Below are 21,840 nucleotides of genomic sequence, written 5' to 3' on the forward strand. Positions count from 1 at the left end.
ATGACAGAAAGGAATTCTACTCTGCTTATAACTCTGACTGGATGAAGAAGGAGTTACTTGCACTTAGTGAACTTAACGAGTGATTCTGATTACATCTGTCAATATTTACAAGCTCACAGATGTCATCTTCATGCCCATATATTTAATCTTTCATATTTCACTTGATGCAGCAGAAAAAGGAAATTAAATATCAGACTTCCTTCAGTTTTCATGTCTCAGTACATTTCTGAACTCTGAATTAATTAAATATTTAAATGAAAAATCACTGGATAAACATGACACAAAAAATACAAGTCCCAGTGACCTTTATCAAAAATTGAGCTCATTTTGCAACACACTCAGTTGTGATTAATTATAGCAATCCAGCTCAATAAATCTTGAACAACAATAAACACATACTAATACATTTATCATATTTAGAAATAAGTATTTATTTGACAATCTAAAATAAGTGAGAGACACATTAAGCTGAGTTGAAAAACTTCTGGCATTTTTCAGTTTTGAAAAGAGGATCTTAAATAGAAATAAACTATTTCAAAAGGACAGGACCTACACCCACCATCTAGTCCAACTGCTCGACCACTTCAGAGCTGACCAAAAGTTAAATTAAGGGCATTTTCCAAATGTTTCTCAAGCCCTGACAAACCTGAGGTAGTGACCACCTGTCTAAAAAGCCACTGCAGTTGCTTAACCTTTACACTGAAGAGCAGATGAACTACAATTAACAAATTCATTTCCACAAGGAATTCCTGGTAGAAAAACTGGGAAGGAACACCTTGTTCCCATCAAAGAATCACTCACCTCTAACAGTCTCAATCAGCTTGGGTCTGAGAAGTTTGGATTTGGGAGAGGGAGAGTTGAATCTCAGGTAGGGCCCTTTTTTAAGTGTGCTACGGTGGCCCTGGTAAATGGGCTTCCCATAAACTTGAGACAGATAATCTTCATTTTGGACCAGTGCAGTTCTACCTACAGCTCCCTGATGGACACCAAAAAGGGGAAAAAAAAAAAAAAGTAGTTTAGAATTCTTCATTTATGTAAATTGGAGCAGGACTGAGCTATCACTTTCATTTCCAATGAGTACACCTGCACACACAATTTTTCACGTCAATACCGAACAGTTTTTTCCAGAAAAGAAACCAATTACTTGGCAACTCACATCTGTCCTTCTTTCTCTGCTCTGCACATTTTCAGAAAAGTAAGTTCTAAACTTCTGTTTCCTTGTGTTATCTTCCACCTGCTTCTGCAATGGCTTAGGTGCAGATAAAGGTTTTTTTGCCAAGCATCCTTGGATGCTTTGAGTTCTCCCTTTAATTTCTTTCTTGGTCTTCACAGTCTTGAGGTTTTGAGCTTTCTTGTTCCATGGGGCTTTTTGATAATATTTCCCTTGTTCTGAATCATTTCTTGCCATTTCAGTCTAAATAGAAAATAAAGGTAATAAAAGGAGATTTTTATCTTCAAGGCTATCAGCAGAGTGTGTGGATAAATTTGAAGCTCTGAGAAAGGGCCTGTTTTTCATGTTAGCCAGCAACCGAGACCAGGGATTTTCATAACACAACTACAGTTTTAAAACAGGTAAATACTTCATTATAGCTTACTGCATGGGAGCAATAACAGGCAGCTTTCTCATGTTTTTAAGGTTGAGTAAATCACTTTACTGTGGACAGAACAAGGCCAGGAAAAGCTTTAACACAAAAATCTGAACTCATTTTTCCAGCCCTACCTGGATTTCCTCACTGATTGCCTTGATCCACTCATCCACAGTCCTTCGGATACGAATCTCTTCCAAGACATCTCTGAAACAGGAGAAGGAATCATTTTTAGGTCAGTGCTTCTCAAATTGCACAGATTTCTTCCTGGGAAAGCAGTGACCTTTAAATGCTCTAAAAAGAGAAGCCCAGAACACAGACAGTGAGATTCTGCACCTCTGCACTTCCCGAAAGGCACCAAGAGAAGCCCATCGAGAGTCCCAACCCCAAATCAATTGTTACATGGTGCCACCTGCAAACCCCACTCCCTGCTGGTAAATACTGACATTATTACAAGTATTTTAGGAATAAGAGGCAGCCATGTGCGACTTTCTACTTTGATCACAACTGAACAAGACAAGAAAACAAAAATATTTCAACTTGACAAAAAAGAAGATGATAAATTACTACATCCTCTAAAATATAATGAGGGCAGGTAACATGCCTAAGAAAACCCCCCTTAGACATACAGAATAGCTACAAAGCAAAAGCTCAAAAGCCAAAGATCTGTTGTGAGGTGATTAAATTCTGTAAATTTACAGGCTTATGAAGCCTCTTCTGGCTCTGAATAATTAAATTAGGCTTCCATTTTCTTATTAATGCAAGTTGGTATGGAAACAGCTGACAGCAGAGCAGTTTGTCCAACTGATGAAGCCTCAGAAATCAGATTTAGGCACCTGACAAAAATAAGTTCACACCACAGGGGTCAAAAACCATCTGAATTTCAAGAATCAGACAATGATTGCTAGAAGAAGTCAATAAATCTTTTTGGCAGGGAAGAGCCTGAGTTCTTCAATGCCCGAGATTTGGAAACATCCATCTCCCAAAGCACTGAACTGTAGGGTCCAACCTGTTTGTAGCCAAGGAGTTACAGATGGAATACACGGCATCTGCGTCTTTTGCATGAGCAACAGCTTCCAGATTCTCCTCAAGGAGTTTTTTGTTGTTTTGCAGTCCTCTCAAAGTCCTTTCAGCATCTGTCAGTATAGACTTTGGCACTTCAACCGTCTGAAGGATGGATGGTTTGTCGAGCAGACGATGTTCAAGAGGATCAAGTGCACTTTTTTCAGGAGGATTTTTCAACTAAAATTGAAACAGAACTTCCAGCTTTTAATCAGAGATTGTCATTTCCTATTAATCTGTTACCACATCAATGCCATCATATGAAATACTGCCCATGTGCACTATCTGCAACTTCACTTACTCAAGAACGTTCAATATGTTGTAAATATATTTAGAGAAGTGAAAGACATCCAGAAGATCTCAAATGGAAGAGAGGCAATGCTAATGAGGCTGATAAGCATGTGAAAAGATGGCAATTAGATACATGAAGTATCACAAGCAAATCTCTCCACCTAACAGTAATTAAATATCATTAAGAGCCTAATAAAAGCCCAAGTCCTCTGAATAGATGCACTTGTTTGGCATCAATCTACCCCAAGAAACACCAAGGAGTATTTATAAGTTTTAACAAGATAAATCCCTTAGCAGTCCCTTGATCCTCTTTCACTTTTACTCATTTTCACTTTTCAGAAGGAACAATAAAACCTCTCACTGCACAGAGCCCTTTTACAAAATAAAAACCAAGCATAAATTAGCTGCTACGTACAAAAGAAAGGGACACAAACACAGGAAACAAGTGGCCACATTCATTCTCACACTCCTAAAAAAAACCCCAGAGGCCCATGAAAACTTCATTAAACAGTAAAAAATTTTAAAAGTGATAAATGTACATTAAAAAACTCCCAAAAAACCTCAAACCAGAACCAAGTACCCAGACTCGAGTAGACTGTGAAAACATCAATTGAATGAACAGAAACAAAAAATACTCAGTTTTGGCTTTAAGGCTATTCTTTTGTTAAATCAGAATTAAACAAAAGTTTAATTGATGTACTCTCACAATGCCATAACAAAACAGGAATCAACACACTGAACCCATAACCTTGGTTTTGGCCTGCTGAGAAAAAGACAACATACCAAATTATTTATCAATTTTATATAGGCTTTCATTTTAAAATAAATCTTTTTGACAAATATTAACTCAATAAGGCAGGTAAAATCTGTGAGAAAAGGTAAGAAATACAGATACATGACCAACTGTAAAATGATGCAGACTTGCTAGTGAGACCCAGATCATGAAATGGTAATGGCAATGTTAAATATGTAAAAAATGCTGAAAGGAGCAGCCCACACTGTGCCAGTCTGACATAGCAGCTTCCTGCCTGACATTATCCCCTCAAGGGATTTACTAGGACTGAAGCAGACAGGAGTAATGTGATCTGTACAAGAGCAATCCTTTAACAAACACACAGGTGTGCAACAGGCAGGCAGGGACATTTCATTGCAAACACATTCCAAACTGCTTCAGCATTTGATTATTTTATACAAAGCCCAAAACCCACGAAAGAAACGCACAGAAAAAATTCAAGATGTACCTTAGTAACATCCTTCACATCAGATTTCAATGGACTTGCTACCTAAAAAGACAGAAATAGAGTTGTTGGAACTTTAAGGTAAAATCCATAGGAGATAAATGCACAACAGAAAAACATAAAAATTTCAAGGTATACCTTAACAACATCATTCACATCAGATTTCCATGGACTTGCTCCCTAAAGAGACAGAAGAAAAGCTGTTTGAACTTTAAGGTAAAATGCATAGGAGATAAACCTACAACAGAAAAACATAAAAATTTCAAGGTATACCTTAATAACATCATTAGTGTCATATTTCCATGGACTTGCTGTCTAAAAAGATAGAAGAAAAGCTGTTGGATCTTTAAGGTAAAATCCATAGGAGATATTGGATCAGTTTCACTGGCCACAATAAATTCCTTGGGTTAGAGCACCACCTTCTGTCCTCAGCTAATTCAGACTTTTGCTTTATGACAAAGCTGGTTTATCATTTACCCAAAAATTTATCATTATCTCACTCTACTAACCTCTCAGGGATAAGGAGTCAGTAGCTAAATGTTTAATTGACCAACTCTCCATTTGCAAAGTCACATCTCTGTCTTTCTATTGACCTTTCTCATAGGAGAGTTTTCAAATAATTTTTGTAACTGTGTCTTTCTCCCATTCCTTATCCCATGTCATCTTGTTCTGTTGCCTGTACTAAAGTATGTTACTTATTTAAGTTTTAAGCAATAGTGCTAAGAAAATATTTGCAACCTCAGTGGGGCACAAGGCACCTGTTCCATTCCCAGTAAGAACAGTTAAATGCAAAATCCACAAAGGGTTACAAAACCTACAAAGAATGCATCAGCTATGCTGTAAGATATGACAGACAAAGCTGAATTTTTCCCAGATATAGCAACAAAAACCAGACAGGTAACACAAAATACTTTTTAGGGAAATATGCAAGTTGAAACTTTCAACTACAGAAGTGAACCAGCAGAACCAAAGTTATTACATTTCAAGCTGATTCCCAGAGGTGAATTTTCAAGCTTTTCTTCTTTCTCACTGTGCATATTGACAAGGACAGAGAGGTGGAACCAGCACAGCAGACAGCTGGATCAGGAATGGCACCAGGTTAAGAGATAAAAGCCTCACTTGTCAAAAGCTCCATGTCGCCAGCACAGAAGCTGATCTTGTACCCACAGGTACGAAATCATTAGCACAAGAAACAGCACAAGGATTCTATGCCAGGCAATTCCTTGGAAACAGCACTCAGTACAAAAAGAAGTGGCAAAATGAGAAAGGAAATGCTTAAATCATCCCTAAAGCTGAGATAACTGACTGGAGATAAATGGAACATTGTTCTTTCCCAAAAGGGAAAATTACATCAGCTCTGTAGCTCTGCAGAGAAAAGGCACTGAAAATATCCAAAAGTTTAAAACACAAATAAACAAACCTCTTTTTCTCCTTTCTGTCCATTCCTCTCTCTCACCTGCTTTATGTCTGGGACAATGGCAGTCAGAGTCCATTGCACACCCAGAGCATTATTCAGGCTCAAAGCTCTCCACACACAGAAACTCCAATATTTCAACTAATTGTAAACAAATGTGGATCTTTTTACAGGTGTAGAAGCAAGAGCAACACCTTTACTGATACCAGACCTCTATGTTTTTCTGCACAATTTTTACTCCCCTTCTTCAAACTCCTGCCCACTGTGATTAGATTGACTTTACCTGCAGAATGTTGTGCATTTCTCTTCTCAACTTGCTGAGATCTTGAAGTAACTCATCTGCTTTTTGCACTGTTTTCTCAATTGATTGGTAGCTTTCAAAAGGATTGGAGTTTGCACGCAAAGGTTTGTGTCTGAGGGGAGAAACACTCCTGGTTACAGCTCTCATGGCTCCTGAGGTGACCTAATAAAGGACTCAACTCTGACATCAAGTGGGAATTTACAGTGCAAGAACCAAACCTTCAGATAAACTGGAATTTGCTTTGGCATCTGAAGTTATAGAGAGGTTATTGGGTTTTCTCTGTTTACCACTTAACATCTTCAGCTGTATCCTTTTACTTTCAACAGTGAAATTACATCTAATAGAACAACATTTAAACTTTGGGTATCTTTCCATTTGAAGCAATTAATACTTTTGTGCACGCTGTTCTAAATTAGATAGCACATATGAGCAGTTTCTCACTGCATTAGTGAAATTATAACTTCACATTATTGCCTGGGGAAAGTATGTTTCAGGTTGCGTGGCTAAGAACATTTTTTCATCCACTTTAAATCCTGGGAATTGACCCAAACCTCCCCTGACACACATCCAGCCATTCCCTCAGGTCCTGTCTGAAGTAATGCAAAACCAGAAATCCTCCAGCACAGCTGTGCCAGACTCCAGGACCACACCAGTGACTCTGTTACACCATCAGTGCCCAATGCACCTCCCTCATCACTGAAACAGACAGAAACTCTTGTTCATTTTTGGATTGTTTATCCACCTGTCTCTCAAAGAATGCCTGCTCTTTTCATTGCTGCTCAATGCTGTCTTCTTGGAAGACTCCATTTGCTTCACTGATACTGCTGGAGAATTCCAAACGTGTTCCAGACATTTCCTTTCACCTAAAATGAAGTGAAATGAAGCAGAAAAAAAGAAGGTGAAGTTAGTTCAATATGTTTAATATTTTCTTTTCCTTTCCAGATACTTAACCATTATATAACACTCACCAAGGAGAGTAAAATATTTTTTAAATTTAAATATAAAGATTTATTTCAGATAAGGCAAGTCACTTAAAACCACTCAGACTAATCTATCTTTCTGAGATTGCTTTAAATTAGCAAAGCTAGATGGAATTGGGATGGCAATGAACTGAGTCACTGAGAACAAATCTGTCACATTATGGACAGAATGCTTCTTCTTTTGTCTAATTTCATTTATTCCTGGACCCACTGAGCAATAGGAATACCTGACCGCTTTGTAACAGAGACAGAACCTGACCAAAAGCAGTAAAAGAAAATTACTTTACATTTGCTTTACATCTGCTGCTTTCAATACAATAACCCAGAGACCTTGTGGACCCATGAAAAATAAAATAAAAAATTCAATTTAACCAATGATAATGACAAAGTTATTGAGTAGCTCCCAAGTTTTACATTATTCTGTCTACTCTTCCTGAAACTTGACTTTGAAAAAATATTTCAGTGAGCAGTCCTGCTGAAACTCTGTAGATTAAACCAGCACTGTTTATAAGTCTTTAGTTACTTATGAGTCAGTGACTTACACATAAAACTAACCCTTCCCAACTGTAGAGTCCAAATATCCTGAATATATGCATTTAGGTGCCAGCAACCCACCAGAAAAGGTCACAAAAGGTGAGGAATACATGAAGTAACCACTAGGCCATACTAGCCAGGCCAGTGGAGGACAATACCTTCTCTTGTAGGTTTGAGAATATTTTCTTTTTTTACTAGAGAGTTTTCTTTCTCTGAGATTTCTGCATTTTTGGGTACAGGTTCTGGAGCGTATCTTCGAGGAACTGGTGTGTTTAGAGGAGATTTTTGTGTATGAACTCCAAGACTTGGAAAATGGCTTGAATATGCTTCAGGGAAAAATAAAAAAAATAAAGTTATTTAAATGTTAATAATTTTCTTCAAAGGAAATGGTATCACAGAATCACAGAATGGTTTGGGTTGGAAGGGAAGTTAAAGATCATCCAGTTCCAATCCCCTGCCATGGGCAGGGACACCTTCCACTATCCCAGGTTGCTCCAAGACCCATCCAACCTGGCCTGGAACTTTGCCAGGGATGGGGCAGCCACAGCTTCTCTGGACAACCTGTGCCAGAGCCTCACCACCCTCACAAGAATTTCTTCCTGCCATCTAATCTAAACCTACATTCCTTCAGTTTGGAGCCATTCTCCCTTGTCCTATCACAACCTGCCCTTGTAGACTCTAGGAAAAAAAAATCTATAAAAAAAACCCATGCCAGGTCTATAAATTCTTCACAAAAATGCAAAACATTAGTGCACTAGTTAAGTAAATAGGAAGAAAATTTCAATGGATAAAAAAACTCCCTAAAACCCAACTGTAGTTCATCACAGGCTTCCACACAGATTATGTCTCAATAAGGTTATTTTAAGTCCAGGCCTCTCCTGGTGCAGACTTAGTAAATCAAAAGTCTCACTTTAATTTAAACTGGAAGATACTGGAACACCTTCAGAATGTCACAAAAAATTATAAAGAGCATTGTGCGATAAAACAAATTACACAGAAGAAATGTTCACTACTCATTACTGATGTGATGCACAATCCAGTATGAATGGACACAAAATTAATGCAAAACTGACAGTGAAAATAAGACAGTAAGAATTTGTCCCCACCTTGGACAGGTGCAGCACTGGTAGGGAATAAACTCCTGTGAGATGACGGTGCTTCACTAGTGAGAGATCTGTGCTCTGGCTTCTCCCAGTGCCCTGTCAGGGGCCCAGGGGCAGAACTCTGCTGCAGGCCACGGCTGCTCACTGCTGAGCTGATGAGATGGGACTGGGAGACAAAATTACAGAGTATTTCTGGTCACTCAATCACAGAATTCTTAAGGCTGGAAAAAATCTTTATGACCCACTCTTCTCTCAGCACCACCATTGTCCCCACCAAACCAAGTCCTCCAGTGCCACATCCACGTTTTCTGAACACCTCCAGGGATAGTGACTCCACCACTGCCCTGTGCATCTTCCAGCATGTCTGAGCACCCTTCAGTGAAAAATTTTCCCTAATACCCAACCAAAACACACCCTGGTGCAACTTGAGGCCATCTCCCCTTGTCCTGTCCCTCGTTCCCTGGGAGCAGAGCCTGACCTGCACCAGCCCCACCCTCCTGTCAGGGAGTGGAGCAGAGCCACAAAGTTCCCCCCAAGCCTCCTTTTCTCCAGGCTGAGCCTCCCCAGCTCCCTCAGCCTCTCCTGGGGATCCAAACCCTTCATCAGCTCCATTCCCTTCTCTGGACTTGTCTCAGCCCCTCAGCGTCTTTTTGGTTGTTGAGTGCTTTCACTTTCTTTGATCCACTTCCACTGAACTTTCTTTCTTTCTAATACTAAGCAACAATCCAAATTATTACAACATTAACACTGAGATACAGAAGAAATTATTAACCTGAAATTTTTCCCCTGTGACTTAGATACCTGAATATTCATTTGCTGCTCCTGTAGCTTTTCCAGGTGCTGAATCCTTTGCACCATGAAAGCATTCATCTGTTTTTCAAGCTCTCTGACTCTCTGGTGGTAGTGGGGATCCTCATGTTGAGCCTTCACACTTGTTTGCTGTTCAGACACTCGCTGCAGCTGCCTGTCTGTCTCCTGCAGTTTCTGAACCAGCTCTGAAACTGAGTTCACTTTTGCTTCCAAATCATTTTGAACCTGCAAGAAAGGATTAAAAAATATAAGGGAAGAGAGGAAAAAAACACATTATTCCAGAAGATGTGCGAGCATAAAAAGAACAAAACATCCTCCACAGAACCCTGGATCTGCATCCCCAAAAGAAACAAAATTCTATTTAGCCTTAAAGTTTGGTGGTTTAGCAATACTGTGAATTCCCAATAGATAAATCAAATGTTCTCTGTCTTCTGCCCATTTAGTTAAACCCAAATTCGTTCCCTCTGGTACACTGGTCAGTGAGTATGAGATGACAAACACACAAAGCAGTGAGCAGACACATTCTCTGGAGCTACTGTCAACAGCTTCAGGCTTGTTTGGAACATTTACTATTTTAAGAGGACAAAGAGCTGCTCCTCCCATGAGCTGCCTCCTCACCTTGAGCAGTGGAGCTGCCGTGGCAATGGCAGCAGCAGCAGCTGCTGCAATGGTTGTTGCAGAATCAACGTCCCTGGGTGCTGACCTGGTGCCACCCCCAACACTTTCCCTTTTGTCTGTGAAGGCATTTCCCAAGAGCTGCACCTTCACCTCCTTAGGGACAGGAACATTCTGAATTCTATAAAAATAAAGAAGTGCCTGTAAACAGCATTGTCTCCATATCTCCTCCAAGCAAATGTTTTCCCACATACAGCACTGATATCACTGTGTAAGCTTTTCTCCTCGAAGTTTTGACACAAGATACTCCAGGGAATAAAATCAAGTGAAAACACTTTCATACACAGAAAAAGAACACTTCTTCCTTACCAGCATTTTGGCAAAAAACTCAAGTGGTGTAGTTGTACAGAAACAGAACAGCTCAAACACCAACAATTCACACTTACTTTTGCATTAATACTGCTCTCAGAGCCTCTCTCTGGCCAGTAGCATACTGAGAAATCAAAACATCATCTGTGGGGAAGGACAAACATCCTTTGTTGAGATAATTGGCCCACAATGTCTATTTCACAGGTAGATACAATTATTTCAATACATTTAATTTTGCTGTGAAGAATCTGTTGCCTGCAAGAATCACATCATCTACTGCAACAACAAATTGCTTCCTTTCAGTAAGTAGAAAACTTAAATAATGGTAAGAGTAAGAGCAGGCTTCATTTAACACCATTTTTATAGCATTGAATGCTGGTATCCATAAAGTCCAATAACGGTGAGTAAAGTCTCAATGGTAACTCGAGCTCAGACAACCCAGTCAATAAATGCTGCAAATTCTGACTTGAAAAAAATTTAATTAGGAAAACCCCAGAAACAGTATTTCCCTACCATCATCATAAATTACAACAAATTTTCTTAATAGGTGCAAATCATGGTAGAAGGATTGCAGGCTCTCCCTCACTCAACTGTTTGCTGGGCAGAGGAAGCAAAGGCTGGTAAGTCAGCTGCTGCCTGTGAGTGTAAAAGTATTGATTTTTGGTCTTAACTAGGGTATTGATTTGTGGGTTTTTTCTCTTCTACACAGCTACAGATATCCAAGAGACCTGCATTAAGTGTGTTTTCTTTAAAAAGCCTCCACTTCCCAAAATCTGATTGAAGCTGGCAGATTCAGGAATTAAAGGAAAAGACACTGAAATTGTGATTTCCTAGGATTCTTAAGGATTAGAAATACATTTTTTTGGTACAGGCTGCTTGAAGAAAAACGTGCCTTTGTAGTACAATAATTCACAAGAAGAAAGTGGATCAAAACAAGCCCCTTCCCCAGACTGTCTATTCAGAGACATGAATAGTTTGGTTAACAAAAGGAATCACTGCACTCTGGCACACTGGCAGAAGTCCCACTCAGTTAATTAAAAGAATGTAATGCCAGCAAGAATGAGGTAGAATTTGCAAAATTCAAGAATGCTTGCTACAATTATCATCTTTTTATCACAGCAACCTCTGAATATTTTCACTCTGAAGTTTCTATAATGAAAAAAAACAAAACAAAACAAAACTAAAAGCTCCTTTTTCCTTTAATTAATCAGTCTCCTTACAAAAACAAAAAAAAAAAACAAAAAAAAAAAATGCTGATTTTTGTGTTTTACCTTCAGGTCCTCTGCTGCATTCCAGCATTAGTGAAGGATCATCTTGTGCTGCAGCTTCTCCAGGATAACGCTTCAGAACAAGAGCAGAAAAAGGAGAGATCAAAGCCTCTGCCAACAGTACTCAAAATTTTAGAGGCAGATGGAATTGCTGAGCACACAAATGGAACCATTTGCACACAGCAACAAAAAGGTCTTGGCACAAAACACGATGACCACTCTCACAGAAGGGTCTGGACGTAGCTGTCAAGAACTCACACGGCATTTTAGGGACTAAAGCTCCACAAACACAAGTCAAATTAAAACCACATATTCTAAGTGCTAAGTTAAGTTTATTCTCCTTATCTGTGGCCAAAGAAGTAATAGTGAAACTATTCCTGCTTAAGTTTAGAGAAGTTGCTAATCTTGGACAGTTCAGGATTGCTCCCACACAGAGAATTAAGCACTGCTGACACTCAAGTGTTAAATAAAGCCCCTCCAAAAACATCAGCAATAAAACCACCTTAGCAGCAACTCCAAGAGGAAAAGCAGCTGCACAGTTGTGGTGCAGAGGCTGAGCCAGAATCTTGTGCTGCTTTTAGAGGAGCTGCAGCTTTTTGAGAAAAAGAGTGTTCTCTTAGCTCAGGATTGCAGGAAGGAACAGCAACTTTTCTTACCATTTGGGATAAAAACATGGGCTCTGAATTTTCGACTGGAACCACACATTGGGTGCTTAGGACTCCTAAAATAAAAGCAGTTTTACTGTGGTCAGAATCATTTGTGGTGCATTTTCTGCACAGCTCCACATTTCCCTCATCTTTGAATGCCTGAACACCACGACTCTCACAAATGACCACAGAGATTGAGCTGAAGCTTAAAACCATCAATAAATTCTGTGAGTCTGAATGAGAAATTTGATTTACAGCATGGGGAGACCTCTAAAAACCAGAACATTACTAAACATCCTTTAAACAGGGAGGTTTAACAGGGATTAAGCATTCCTGCCCCCATGGAGAGGGACAACTTCCACTATCCCAGGGTGCTCCAAGCCTTATGCAAGCTGGCCTTGAACACTTCCAGGGATGGGGCAGCCACAGTTTCACTGAGAAACCTGTCCCAGAGCCTCGCCAGCCCGCACAACTCACTTTCCATGTGCAAAACAGTTCGGGAAAACAAAAGATTCCTTAATTACAGAACTCCTCCGCGGCTGAAATCGCCTCTCAGCAGTTTCAGCACAAGGCTGAGCTGAAGGCGGCGGTCAGGGACGCACCTGGGGCTTGGCTGGGGGAGCCGCGGGCTGTCCCCGGCCCGCACGGAGCCCAGCCCGGCACCGCGGCCGCGACAACGCGGGCGGCTCCGTCGGCGGCCAAATCCCCCGGGCAGGGCGAGCCCTCGGCGCGGAGCTTCTGCACGGCCATGGTTACCTTGCGGCCGGCCGGGGACGGCTCCCTGCGCGCCGCCGTGGAGCGGATCAGCACACTGCCCGCCGTCAGGCTGCCCAGAGAGTCCTGGCTGTCGCTGGAGTTGCTCTCCGCTTCCATGGGCGGCCCTGAGGGCTCCGGCCAGCGGCGCCTTCTCACAGCAGGGCCCGGCGGCTGCGACAGCGGCCTGAGGGCGGCGGGAAGCGGTTCCCTCCAGCGCCGCGGGCACGGCTGCCGGCCTTGAGAGAGCTCCGCTCCCGCTATCCCAGCCCTGTTCCCGCAGTCCCAGCCCCGATCTCAACCCTGTTCCCACTATCCCAGCCCCGATCCCAGCCCTGTTCCGGCGGTTCCAGCCCCGTTCCCGCTGTCCCAGCCCCGATCCCGCTGTCCCGGCCCGGCCGGCGGCACCGGAAGCGCGCGGTGCCATGGCCACGGCGTACCCTCAACGGCGTCCGGCGGGAAACGCGCGCCCCGAGAGGGTAAATCGGGCGGCGGGTCCGCGCGCGGCCGATTCGCCGGCCCGTGGCGAATCTGCGGGAGCCCCGGGGCGGGGCGGGGCGGGGCGGGGCGGGGCGGGGCCTCCCGTGCGCGCGCGCGTGGCGAATCTGCGGGGCCGGCGCGCGGAGCGGTGAGTGCGCGCGGGCCCGGAGCGCGTGAGGGGCCGGGCGGGGACCGGGAGCGCGCCCGTGAGGGACCGGGAGCGTTCCTGAGGCGCCGGGAGGAACCGGGAGCGTTCCCCTGGCCTGGGAGGGACCGAGAGGAACCGGGAGCGTTCCCCTGGCCTGGGAGGGACCGAGAGGAACCGGGAGCGTTCCCCTGGCCTGGGAGGGACCGAGAGGAACCGGGAGCGTTCCCCTGGCCTGGGAGGGACCGAGAGGAACCGGGAGCCTCCCCGCGGCCCTCAATGGGGAAATCCCCGCTCTGCCGCAGGTTTTCCCGGTGCGGCTCGGTGGGGATAAGAGCTCTCTGTGCCCGGTGTTGGGCCGGGGCTTGGCTGAGCGAGTGATTCCCGAGGGAGAGGTTGGGAGAACTGGAGGATGGAGTAGACGGAAAAGACCGAAAAAAACAAAACAAAACAACAACAACAACAAAAAAACTCGACGTGAAGTTTTTTTAGCTTCAGGTTTTGGGGTTTTTTGGGTGAGAAGCGTCAGGCAGGTGTGATCTCCCTTAACTGGCAGAGCGCTGGTGGGAAAATGTGTATTTTCCTGCAGGCCTGACGCCCATACACGTGTCCAGTGAGGCTCTCGTGGTGCCTGAGGTCAGGCTGACTCTGGAAGCTTCACCTTTAGTGTTCGGTTTCTGCCTCTGATCCCTTCTCCTTCAGAGCGGGGTCCAGGCCAAGTCCAGGAGACAGTGAATGAACAAGCTGTGCACCAGCTACACCTGCTTATCCAGCTCCTGACTAGCCCCTCTCATCTCACCCTGTCCTCACTTCATTAAATGCCTCTGGCCTCTTAAAATCAGCTTGTTTGGGCTTCTTTTAAAGCTGATGTCAATCCAGTTGTAGCCTAGTAATCGCCTATGATAAAAGAATTTTCTCTACAAGCTGTGGGGAGTTTACCTTGATGCAATTCTTTGACTCAAGATTTTTATTCTTTGAGACATTTCTTTGACTTGATGTTTTTACTCTTTTTTCGTTTTCAGAAACACTTGCATGGTGTTCTCTGTGTGCAGCTGGATGCAATGGTTTAAAGAGACATTTCAGCTTTCTTTTTATGGAGTAGGTGGTAATCACAGCTGATTCAGATGGTCAGTGGGCATTACAAGTGTGAGGGATTTAGTCTCTCCATCACTCTTCTTCCCAGAAAAAAGCAGATCTTCTCAAAAAGATGGGGAAAAAATCCTAAACACAGGACTTGTTTATTTTGCTCAGAGGGGCTTCTCTTAATGTCTCTTTAGAACACCAAAATATATCTGGAAAAGCCTCAGGGCCTTTCAAGAAGGGAGATTTGCCGGTTCTTGCTCCTTTCTGATGAGCCAGCAGACCCAGACTGTGTGTCCCTTGCAGCAGAGGTTTATTCAGAGACTTCTGCTCCCCGCAGTGTGAATATCCTTGCTTAGAAGGGCAGTGCTAAATTTTTAAGTCATGTTTAGCCCACGGGAGAAGTCCTCCAGGCTCTGTAGGATTAAACCTGAGCCGTGCAGGAGTGCTGTGAACAGCTCTGGGCTAGGTTGGCTGAGGTGCTGAGCACTCTTTCATCACCTTTTGAAAAGCTTTTTTCAGAGTTGGAGGGAAAGGGGAGAAGCAGCAGGAAGTCTCGAACTCCTACATTTGCCAGACTTTGGAAGAAAGCAGATTTGCACGTTCCTGGGAATGTTCAGTGGGATGTTTTCAGATGTAAGGCTGATTTATAGCTGAGGGTGCAGCAGAGCCGTGTAATTTCACTGTGGAATGTGTGAAATACCTGTACTGGGACAAGAGCTTCAGGCGCTTCAGATCAGATGGTGCTGATGTGAACCAGAGCCTTTCCCAGGTGTCAAAGCTCTGTGAAACTACAGCTTCAACCTGCTGCTTCCAGTCTTGCCAACTCAGTCACAGAAAGCCAGGGATCAGGTTTGCTGTAAACACACATCGTGAAGCAACAGTGTGAGAAAATGGCACCAGCAGTTGGAGCTTTGAGCTTCCCGCCTTTGGCAGAGGACAAAAGTCTTCCCTGCTCCCTGCAGTTTCTGTTTAATTATCTGCCTTGTTTAATACCCTGCCCTGAGAGAATTATCACTGCTCTTGTTTTCTCACAGGCTGAGGAATGAGAGAGTGGAGTTGCCATCACTTCTCACTGGTTACTCCAGGTGATGAGCATGTCCATGCTCCTGAAATAAATTAGGGGTTTTAGGATAGAGGAGTCAGACTGGAGAGGGACTTTGGACAAGGGTTTGGGGTGACAGGACAAGGGGGAATGGCTTTGCACTGCCACAGGGCAGGGTTGGATATTGGAAAGAAGTTTTCAGGTGTGAGTGTGGTGAGGCCCTGGCACAGGGTGCCCAGAGATGCTGTGGGTATCTCATCCTGGCAGTGTTCCAGGCCAGGTTGGACAGGGCTTGGAGCACCCTGGCCCTAGTGGAAGGTGTCCCTGCCCATGGCAGGGAGTTGGAACTGGATGACCTTTAACTTTCCTTCCAACCCAAACCAGTTTGTGATTCAGTGACAACCTGAATAAAACCTGGTTCCTTGTTAGCCACTACATCCTGTAGGTTCTCCTTTGGAATCACCTGTGTGACCTGGCTGCCCATGAGGAATTCTTACATCCCAGAATCATCTGTGCCCTTGGCCTCCAGTCTCTGAACTGGCTCCCTGTGCAGGGCTGAAGTGTGATGTTAAGAGGCAGATGTCACCATCCCTGTGCTGCTGGGAGGGGAAGTCGGGACAGTTCACTCTTGTCAGAGTTCCCTGCTGCTATTTTTAGTCGCTTCATTTTCTTTCTGTTGGAGAAATAATTGTTGCTGTCTCTTTGTTCGTGTTCAGGCAGCTTGTGTACCCCTTCCCTTCCCCCTGCTGAGAGACTGCAATAGCTAAAGCTCTCTGAAACATGAATGTCTTGCCCAAAAATTGGCAAAGCATAAGAGAAGATTAATTGTAAGTAGTCCTTGATAAAGGACTAAAAGAACTTATTTTTTTTTTCCCCAAAGTGATTGCACTTCAGTGCTCATTTTTCTTCCACAAGTTGAATTAAACTGAAGGAGCTTGTTCTTGCCAACACATGATATTAGTTTGCATTATCATCTGTGATAGTAGGTCTTAGGTAACATGGAAATAAAGGGAAAAGGAAGACTAGGCTTCAGTCTTCTAGGAAACCTGCAGGGATGCTTTCAAGCCTTAACTTGTTCAGTGTGTTGGATCAGGAATGTGAGTCTTCCTTGCGGATGCTTGTTTAAATTCTTGGATCCATGGCTGTTTACTTCTTCCCTTCTTCTTTGTCTGTTTCATTCCTTTAAGGCCATTTGCATTGTTCTGTGTTTTTCTTGCATTTAATTCACTACAATGACCACAGCATTTGCTGTAGTTCAGGTGTTTGGTGCAGCTACACAGAAACCAGGCCCTGCACCTTGTGCTGCATCTGTTCAATGACTGCCAGTTTTTATTTGCCTTTTTTCTTTACTTTTTACAGATCACATCTAAAGGCACTGAAACTCTAAGGCTAGAAAGTGTTACGAGTTTACTTCTTCCCCAGCTCCTGCCCTAGCTTATTTAGTAAGTTTGAGAGCACTTATAAAAATAAATAAGATATTCTGTAAGTCACTTTAGCTGTGTGAAATGCCCTAAAAGTCTTTAAAGGACAGCAATTAGCAGGTGGATCTGGGAAGGTTTCCTACCTGGAATTATCTTGGATGGTTTTTTAACTGAATACATTCCCAACAGGTAACTTCCCTTTGAGTGAATGGCTTGGAAGTTTGCTAGCAAAGTTGCATTTAAACACACTTCAGGGATGCACAAAATTCCATTCTGATGTAAAGTGTGGCAGTTCATATTTCTGTTTTTTATTTAAAACTCGACTTTTATCCTCACTTTTAGGTGACTGAGTCACAGGTGGTGGAACATGGCTGGACAAATATCAGAGGCTGATCAGATCAAGCAGGTGAGATGCTGCATTCGGGAGGGGTGGCTTTGAAAGTCTTGTGCTGCTCTGTCACACGGAGTGGAAGGTGTGGGGCATAGGGAAGGACAAAAACTGAGTTATCATCTGAGTTAACAGAACCAAAATTTCAACAGGTGACCATTGACAAACAACACGTTTTGTGTATGAGCAGCTTTTGATGTTGAAATCTTCTGACTGGGAGTAAAATTTTCTGGTGACTTGTCCTTCAGATTTTCTTGCACCATGCAGCTGTAGGAAATATTAACACTGATCTTTTAATTTTTTTTTAAATATTTATTGTCCAATTTTTATTTACAGTTCAAGGAGTTCCTTGGCACGTACAACAAACTTACAGAAAATTGCTTTGTGGACTGCATAAAGGACTTCACTAGCAGAGATGTGAAACCAGAAGAGGTAGGTGATGATTTCTCATGACCCTTTGGTAGAATTGCTGTGCAGCATTCCAATTTCAGAAGTACCTTAGAGAGTTTTGATCTTTCAACTAAGATACAAAGCCAGGTAGCAGCCTTCCTGGAGTGTGGGTGTCTGGCAGGTTGCTTCCAAGTGAGTGTCCTATCCCAGAGCAGCTTGGACAGGGCTTAGAGCAGCCTGGGATAGTGGAAGGTGTCCCTGCCCATGGGGTGGAACTGGATGCTCTTTAGGGTTCCTTCCACCAAAGCCATTCTAGAAGTGGTTGTCACACACACAGAATCTGCCCACCCTCCACTGGATATTGGCTGCTCGTTGCAATTCCAGGTGTTTCATTCCCTGAGCTGTCAGTGAAGGTTCTTGTGCCTTAACTTCTCATGGATGGTAACTCCATGGACATGGAAGCTGCCCACCTACAGCCTGTATCTCGTTCTTTGAGGACTCCTGCTGAAATATTTGTTTGTCTGCCCACGTTCCTGCTTTGTAGTGAGTCATGGGAACACAGCTCTGGCTGTTAAATCCACTTCCCTGCTCTGCAGGGAGCTCCCTCATGCCGTCATCTGCAGAAAGATTAAGCTCTCCATAAGATTAGTTGCATGTTTTTGCTTCTCCTCGCCTGTTGAGAGGCTGTTTCAGAGCCTAATCATTTTGTTGGTTAAAAATCTAATAACTTTCGCTTGAGTCTGCTGGTAGGAAAAAAAAAAAGGTCTAAATTTTTAAACTATTATTTTTGAGCCTTTTCTGCCTCCTTGGAGTTCAACTCCTCACTGCAGGCAAAACTCTCGTCTCCATTCAGCTTTGGTTCTGTTGCCCTGCACAGAGCTCTCTTAGCTTCCCAAAACAGATTTCTTCTTTCCCTAATCTTCTCTGCATCTGCTTTAGTGGAATTCTATTACAGGTCATAATTATTCTGCATTAAAGATTACTTAGGTCCAAAAAGTATTCTTGGATTCTTGGAGCAACCTGGACTAGTGGGAGGTGTCCCTGCCATGGCAGGGAGTTGGAATGAGATGATATTTAAGGTCTGTCCCAACCCAAACCATTTTCTGATTGTGACCTGCCTTTTTTTGCTTCTGTGGATTGCAGTGGTTCATGTCTGGTAGCACAGGAGCCATCTGTTAACAGTGGGATTAGGAAGAAACTTCCTTATGGGAAGTTCTGCCCATGCTGTCCATCATGGGATTTCCTGCAGAGCACCTGTCTGTGGAAACAGGACATTTGACTAGATGGACACTGGTCTGCCTGCTATGGAAATTCCCATGTTTCTCTTGAGTTCTCTTACTAAATAATTGAGATTAATACCTCCATGCATCCCCTTTGGGATCCCACACTTGGAAAAACCCAGGTTCTGAGCTCTTTCCTTGCACAAGTCTCAGTGCAGGTCTGGACTTCCCAGCAGCATGTCACACATGCCGCTCCCTCTGGCAGCAGAGGCTTGGGGCAGTTCCAGAAGTTGTTCCCTGGGGAGATTCCACTCCTGCTCAGCAGGTTTGGCTGTAGCTGGTGCCAGGCTGAGGACAGAGAAGAGCAGGTGCTGGGTGCTGTGTGGAGCTTGCTAGGGTTTTGTCTAGTTCATTTTCATCCCTTCTGCTTTTCACATCCCTCTGAACTGAGCAGAACCAAAGCCGTGTCTGCTCTCCCAGGCAAAGGGGTTGCCTTTCCTTTCTACCCAAATCTGTTACCTTTGCAGTGATGGCAAGGCTTTGAGCCATGGCACAGAATATCCAATTGGTAGGACTGTAGCTCAGAAATAATCTCACAACTCTTCCTCTACACTTAAAGAAAGAAACCATTAAATTTGAAAAAACTGTGAGTGGAATAGGCTCTGGTATTTATTTCCCAGTTCAGCTGACTGATGGACTCTGGTGGTTTTGCTGAAGGGTAAAAAGGCAGGTACCAGCAGGCTGATAGAGCCAATGGGAACGGGTAAAAAAGGGTTAAACTGAGTTAGCAGAGAGCAGATCATATTTGGCTGTCAAAGCCAGTATGTTTGTAAACAGAATTAAACCAAAATGTACTAATTATTAATAGATTTCTTATTGATTTCAAATTATATAGTTCAGTTCCACAACAGGGCCCAAGGACAGAAGGATGGTCTCTCCTAGGTCCAGGGTGTTTTCTATGGAGACTTTACTATGAGAATGAATATTCAATAGATGTTTCAGGCATACTTGAAAAACTCAACTTCACATTTTCTACTGCCCTCACCTTGAGGCTTGACAATATGAGATGTACTCACGTAATTGTTTATCCCTGTCTGTGGTGATATTTTGGGTCCTTGTTGGGGATGTGTTTGCCTTACTGTCTGAAACCCTCTGTTTCCCTCTTGCTGTAGATAACTTGCTCAGAGAACTGCCTGCAGAAGTATCTAAAGATGACACAGAGGATCTCCATGAGATTCCAGGAGTACCACATCCAGCAGAACGAGGCTCTGGCAGCCAAGGCAGGACTGCTCAGCCAACCTCGTTAGGCCAGAGCACTGTGCTCAGACTGAATCTGTGCCAGTGTTCCCTTGGGGGATTCCTACTGTCAGGATATGTGTCCAGCAGCTCAGAGCAGAGCTGTGGGTGCTGCTCAGGCAGTGGGAGCCATGAAGGGTTAAACAGGAGCTCAGTCCTGAGGGCCTGGCAATGGAGTTTGTTTCCACAAGGGAATGATGCACATACAGCTTTTCCCAGGGCCCACAGACTGGTGTCTGAATTTCAGGGGTGGTGGGAGGGCTCACCTGCCTTTTGCTGAGACTGTTTGAGATGAATCAGTGTAATGGGGGGAATACACTTTTTTATTTAATTCAAATAAAATCAACAGGAGCCATATACATGTGTGTGTTCTTTCCAAAGAGCCACTTTTGGGACATTTGAAAGCAGCACTTTGTTTGCTGGGGGCTCTTTGCTCAGCTGCTCCAGAGCTCTGTTCATTCACTGCTGCTTTTAGAGCTGACAGATGCCAGAGGGAGCTCAGCAGGGCTGCTCTGCCAGCCTTGCCCCAGGCTATCTTTGCCTTGTGCCTCACCCTGTCATTGACAGGGCCATGAGCAGCTCCTGTGCACCCTTTGTTTCCCTCAGGGAGCCCCATGGGGTCCTCCCAGCCTGGCCCGACACACTCCAAGCACTGAGCTTGCTGCAGCTTTCTCCTTTCAGCAGGAAATACAGGCTGTGCACTGCACAGGGTCTGTTCTGCTGCTGCATGAGCCCAGAGAGAGGTTTGGAAGGCAGCTGGATTGGCTTAGGAAACAGAACAGTGCTTTGGAAGGATCCTGACAGCTGAAATCCTGCAGTCAGGGCATTAGTGCAGTGGAGTGACAGGCAACAGGCACCCTGTGCTTCAGTTCTAACTCCTAAAATAAAGGAACAATGGGAACTGAACATCAGGAGCACCAATTTTGAGATTTCAGGTGATGAGGAGTGAACCAAAGCTACTTCATGTCAGCTGCCAGGTTTTGTTATTTATAGAGAAGCAACAGCAATGAACAAAACGGGCACAGACTTTTTTGATGTTCCCTTCTCTACCTTTTCTTTGCAGCAGCAGCTTAAATAACTCAGCTGTCCAGGCTGTGGATTCCTGGCCCCTGAGGGCAGCACAGTGCCCCAGACACTGCTCTCTGTGCTGCTGCCCAGCTCTCCCTGGAATGCTGTTCCTGTGCTTGCAAAGGTGGAAGGAGCCAGTGTGATCCTCCAGTCTCACAGCCCTGTATCATCACAGCTCCTTCCTCCTTTGCCTGTGCCTTGTTACCGTGGAGATGGGTGAGAGCTCACTCTGAAATAGTGAAGGCTAAAAACCAGCCCAAATAAGGCAGCAAGTCTCCCATGTTCTGTTTTTTCAAAGGAAGATCAGGCTAAAACTGTCCAAATTCTTTGCTGCAA

General features: G+C 43.8%; 2 protein-coding genes and 1 long non-coding RNA gene across 5 annotated transcripts in view; 2 read left to right on the forward strand and 1 right to left on the reverse strand.

Annotated features, from left to right (window-relative positions):
- Positions 1 to 13,236, reverse strand: part of KIAA0586 (KIAA0586 ortholog) — a 97,684-nt gene extending 84,448 nt beyond the window's left edge. The window contains exons 1-17 of the mRNA XM_066189039.1: positions 12,975 to 13,236; positions 12,228 to 12,292; positions 11,575 to 11,644; positions 10,381 to 10,447; positions 9,938 to 10,115; positions 9,311 to 9,544; positions 8,513 to 8,675; positions 7,565 to 7,732; positions 6,635 to 6,755; positions 5,875 to 6,004; positions 4,451 to 4,492; positions 4,316 to 4,357; positions 4,181 to 4,222; positions 2,596 to 2,828; positions 1,721 to 1,793; positions 1,157 to 1,414; positions 802 to 976 (exon numbers count right to left, since the gene is read on the reverse strand). Of these exons, the coding sequence (XP_066045136.1) occupies positions 802 to 976; positions 1,157 to 1,414; positions 1,721 to 1,793; positions 2,596 to 2,828; positions 4,181 to 4,222; positions 4,316 to 4,357; positions 4,451 to 4,492; positions 5,875 to 6,004; positions 6,635 to 6,755; positions 7,565 to 7,732; positions 8,513 to 8,675; positions 9,311 to 9,544; positions 9,938 to 10,115; positions 10,381 to 10,447; positions 11,575 to 11,644; positions 12,228 to 12,245 (2,014 nt within the window). The 5' untranslated portion in view covers positions 12,246 to 12,292; positions 12,975 to 13,236. The remainder of the gene's footprint in view (positions 1 to 801; positions 977 to 1,156; positions 1,415 to 1,720; positions 1,794 to 2,595; positions 2,829 to 4,180; positions 4,223 to 4,315; positions 4,358 to 4,450; positions 4,493 to 5,874; positions 6,005 to 6,634; positions 6,756 to 7,564; positions 7,733 to 8,512; positions 8,676 to 9,310; positions 9,545 to 9,937; positions 10,116 to 10,380; positions 10,448 to 11,574; positions 11,645 to 12,227; positions 12,293 to 12,974) is intronic.
- On the forward strand, positions 10,532 to 11,416 carry LOC136292817 (uncharacterized). The gene is made up of 3 exons (XR_010721971.1): positions 10,532 to 10,605; positions 10,851 to 10,923; positions 11,013 to 11,416. It is a non-coding gene; the product is annotated as an uncharacterized lncRNA (long non-coding RNA).
- A 288-nt stretch (positions 13,237 to 13,524) lies between the features above and the next one.
- Positions 13,525 to 20,793, forward strand: TIMM9 (translocase of inner mitochondrial membrane 9). 3 transcript variants are annotated; one of them, XM_066189042.1, is made up of 5 exons: positions 13,796 to 13,910; positions 17,081 to 17,163; positions 17,485 to 17,548; positions 17,867 to 17,962; positions 20,313 to 20,793. In XM_066189042.1, exons 3-5 carry the CDS (start codon positions 17,510 to 17,512, stop codon positions 20,445 to 20,447), a joined length of 270 nt encoding a protein of 89 aa, XP_066045139.1. In that variant the 5' UTR covers positions 13,796 to 13,910; positions 17,081 to 17,163; positions 17,485 to 17,509; the 3' UTR covers positions 20,448 to 20,793. The 3 variants fall into 3 exon arrangements, with proteins under 3 accessions (XP_066045137.1, XP_066045139.1, XP_066045138.1); XM_066189041.1 differs by lacking the exon at positions 13,796 to 13,910 and adding an exon at positions 15,701 to 15,764; XM_066189040.1 differs by lacking the exons at positions 13,796 to 13,910; positions 17,081 to 17,163 and adding an exon at positions 13,525 to 13,599.
- The last annotated feature ends 1,047 nt before the right edge of the window (positions 20,794 to 21,840 follow it).

This window comes from Chamaea fasciata, unplaced genomic scaffold (genome assembly GCF_029207755.1).
Source record: "Chamaea fasciata isolate MVZ Bird 193981 ecotype frontalis unplaced genomic scaffold, bChaFas1.0.hap1 SCAF_7, whole genome shotgun sequence".
Classification (NCBI taxonomy): Eukaryota; Metazoa; Chordata; class Aves; order Passeriformes; family Sylviidae; genus Chamaea; species Chamaea fasciata.

Bases quoted from the DNA above. Each gene is read 5' to 3' on its own strand.
- TIMM9 (XM_066189040.1), top strand. From the start codon at position 17,510: ATGGCTGGACAAATATCAGAGGCTGATCAGATCAAGCAG. The intron at 17,549-17,866 runs GTGAGATGCTGC...TTTTATTTACAG, and splicing joins AGGCTGATCAGATCAAGCAG to TTCAAGGAGTTCCTTGGCAC. The intron at 17,963-20,312 runs GTAGGTGATGAT...CTCTTGCTGTAG, and splicing joins GAGATGTGAAACCAGAAGAG to ATAACTTGCTCAGAGAACTG.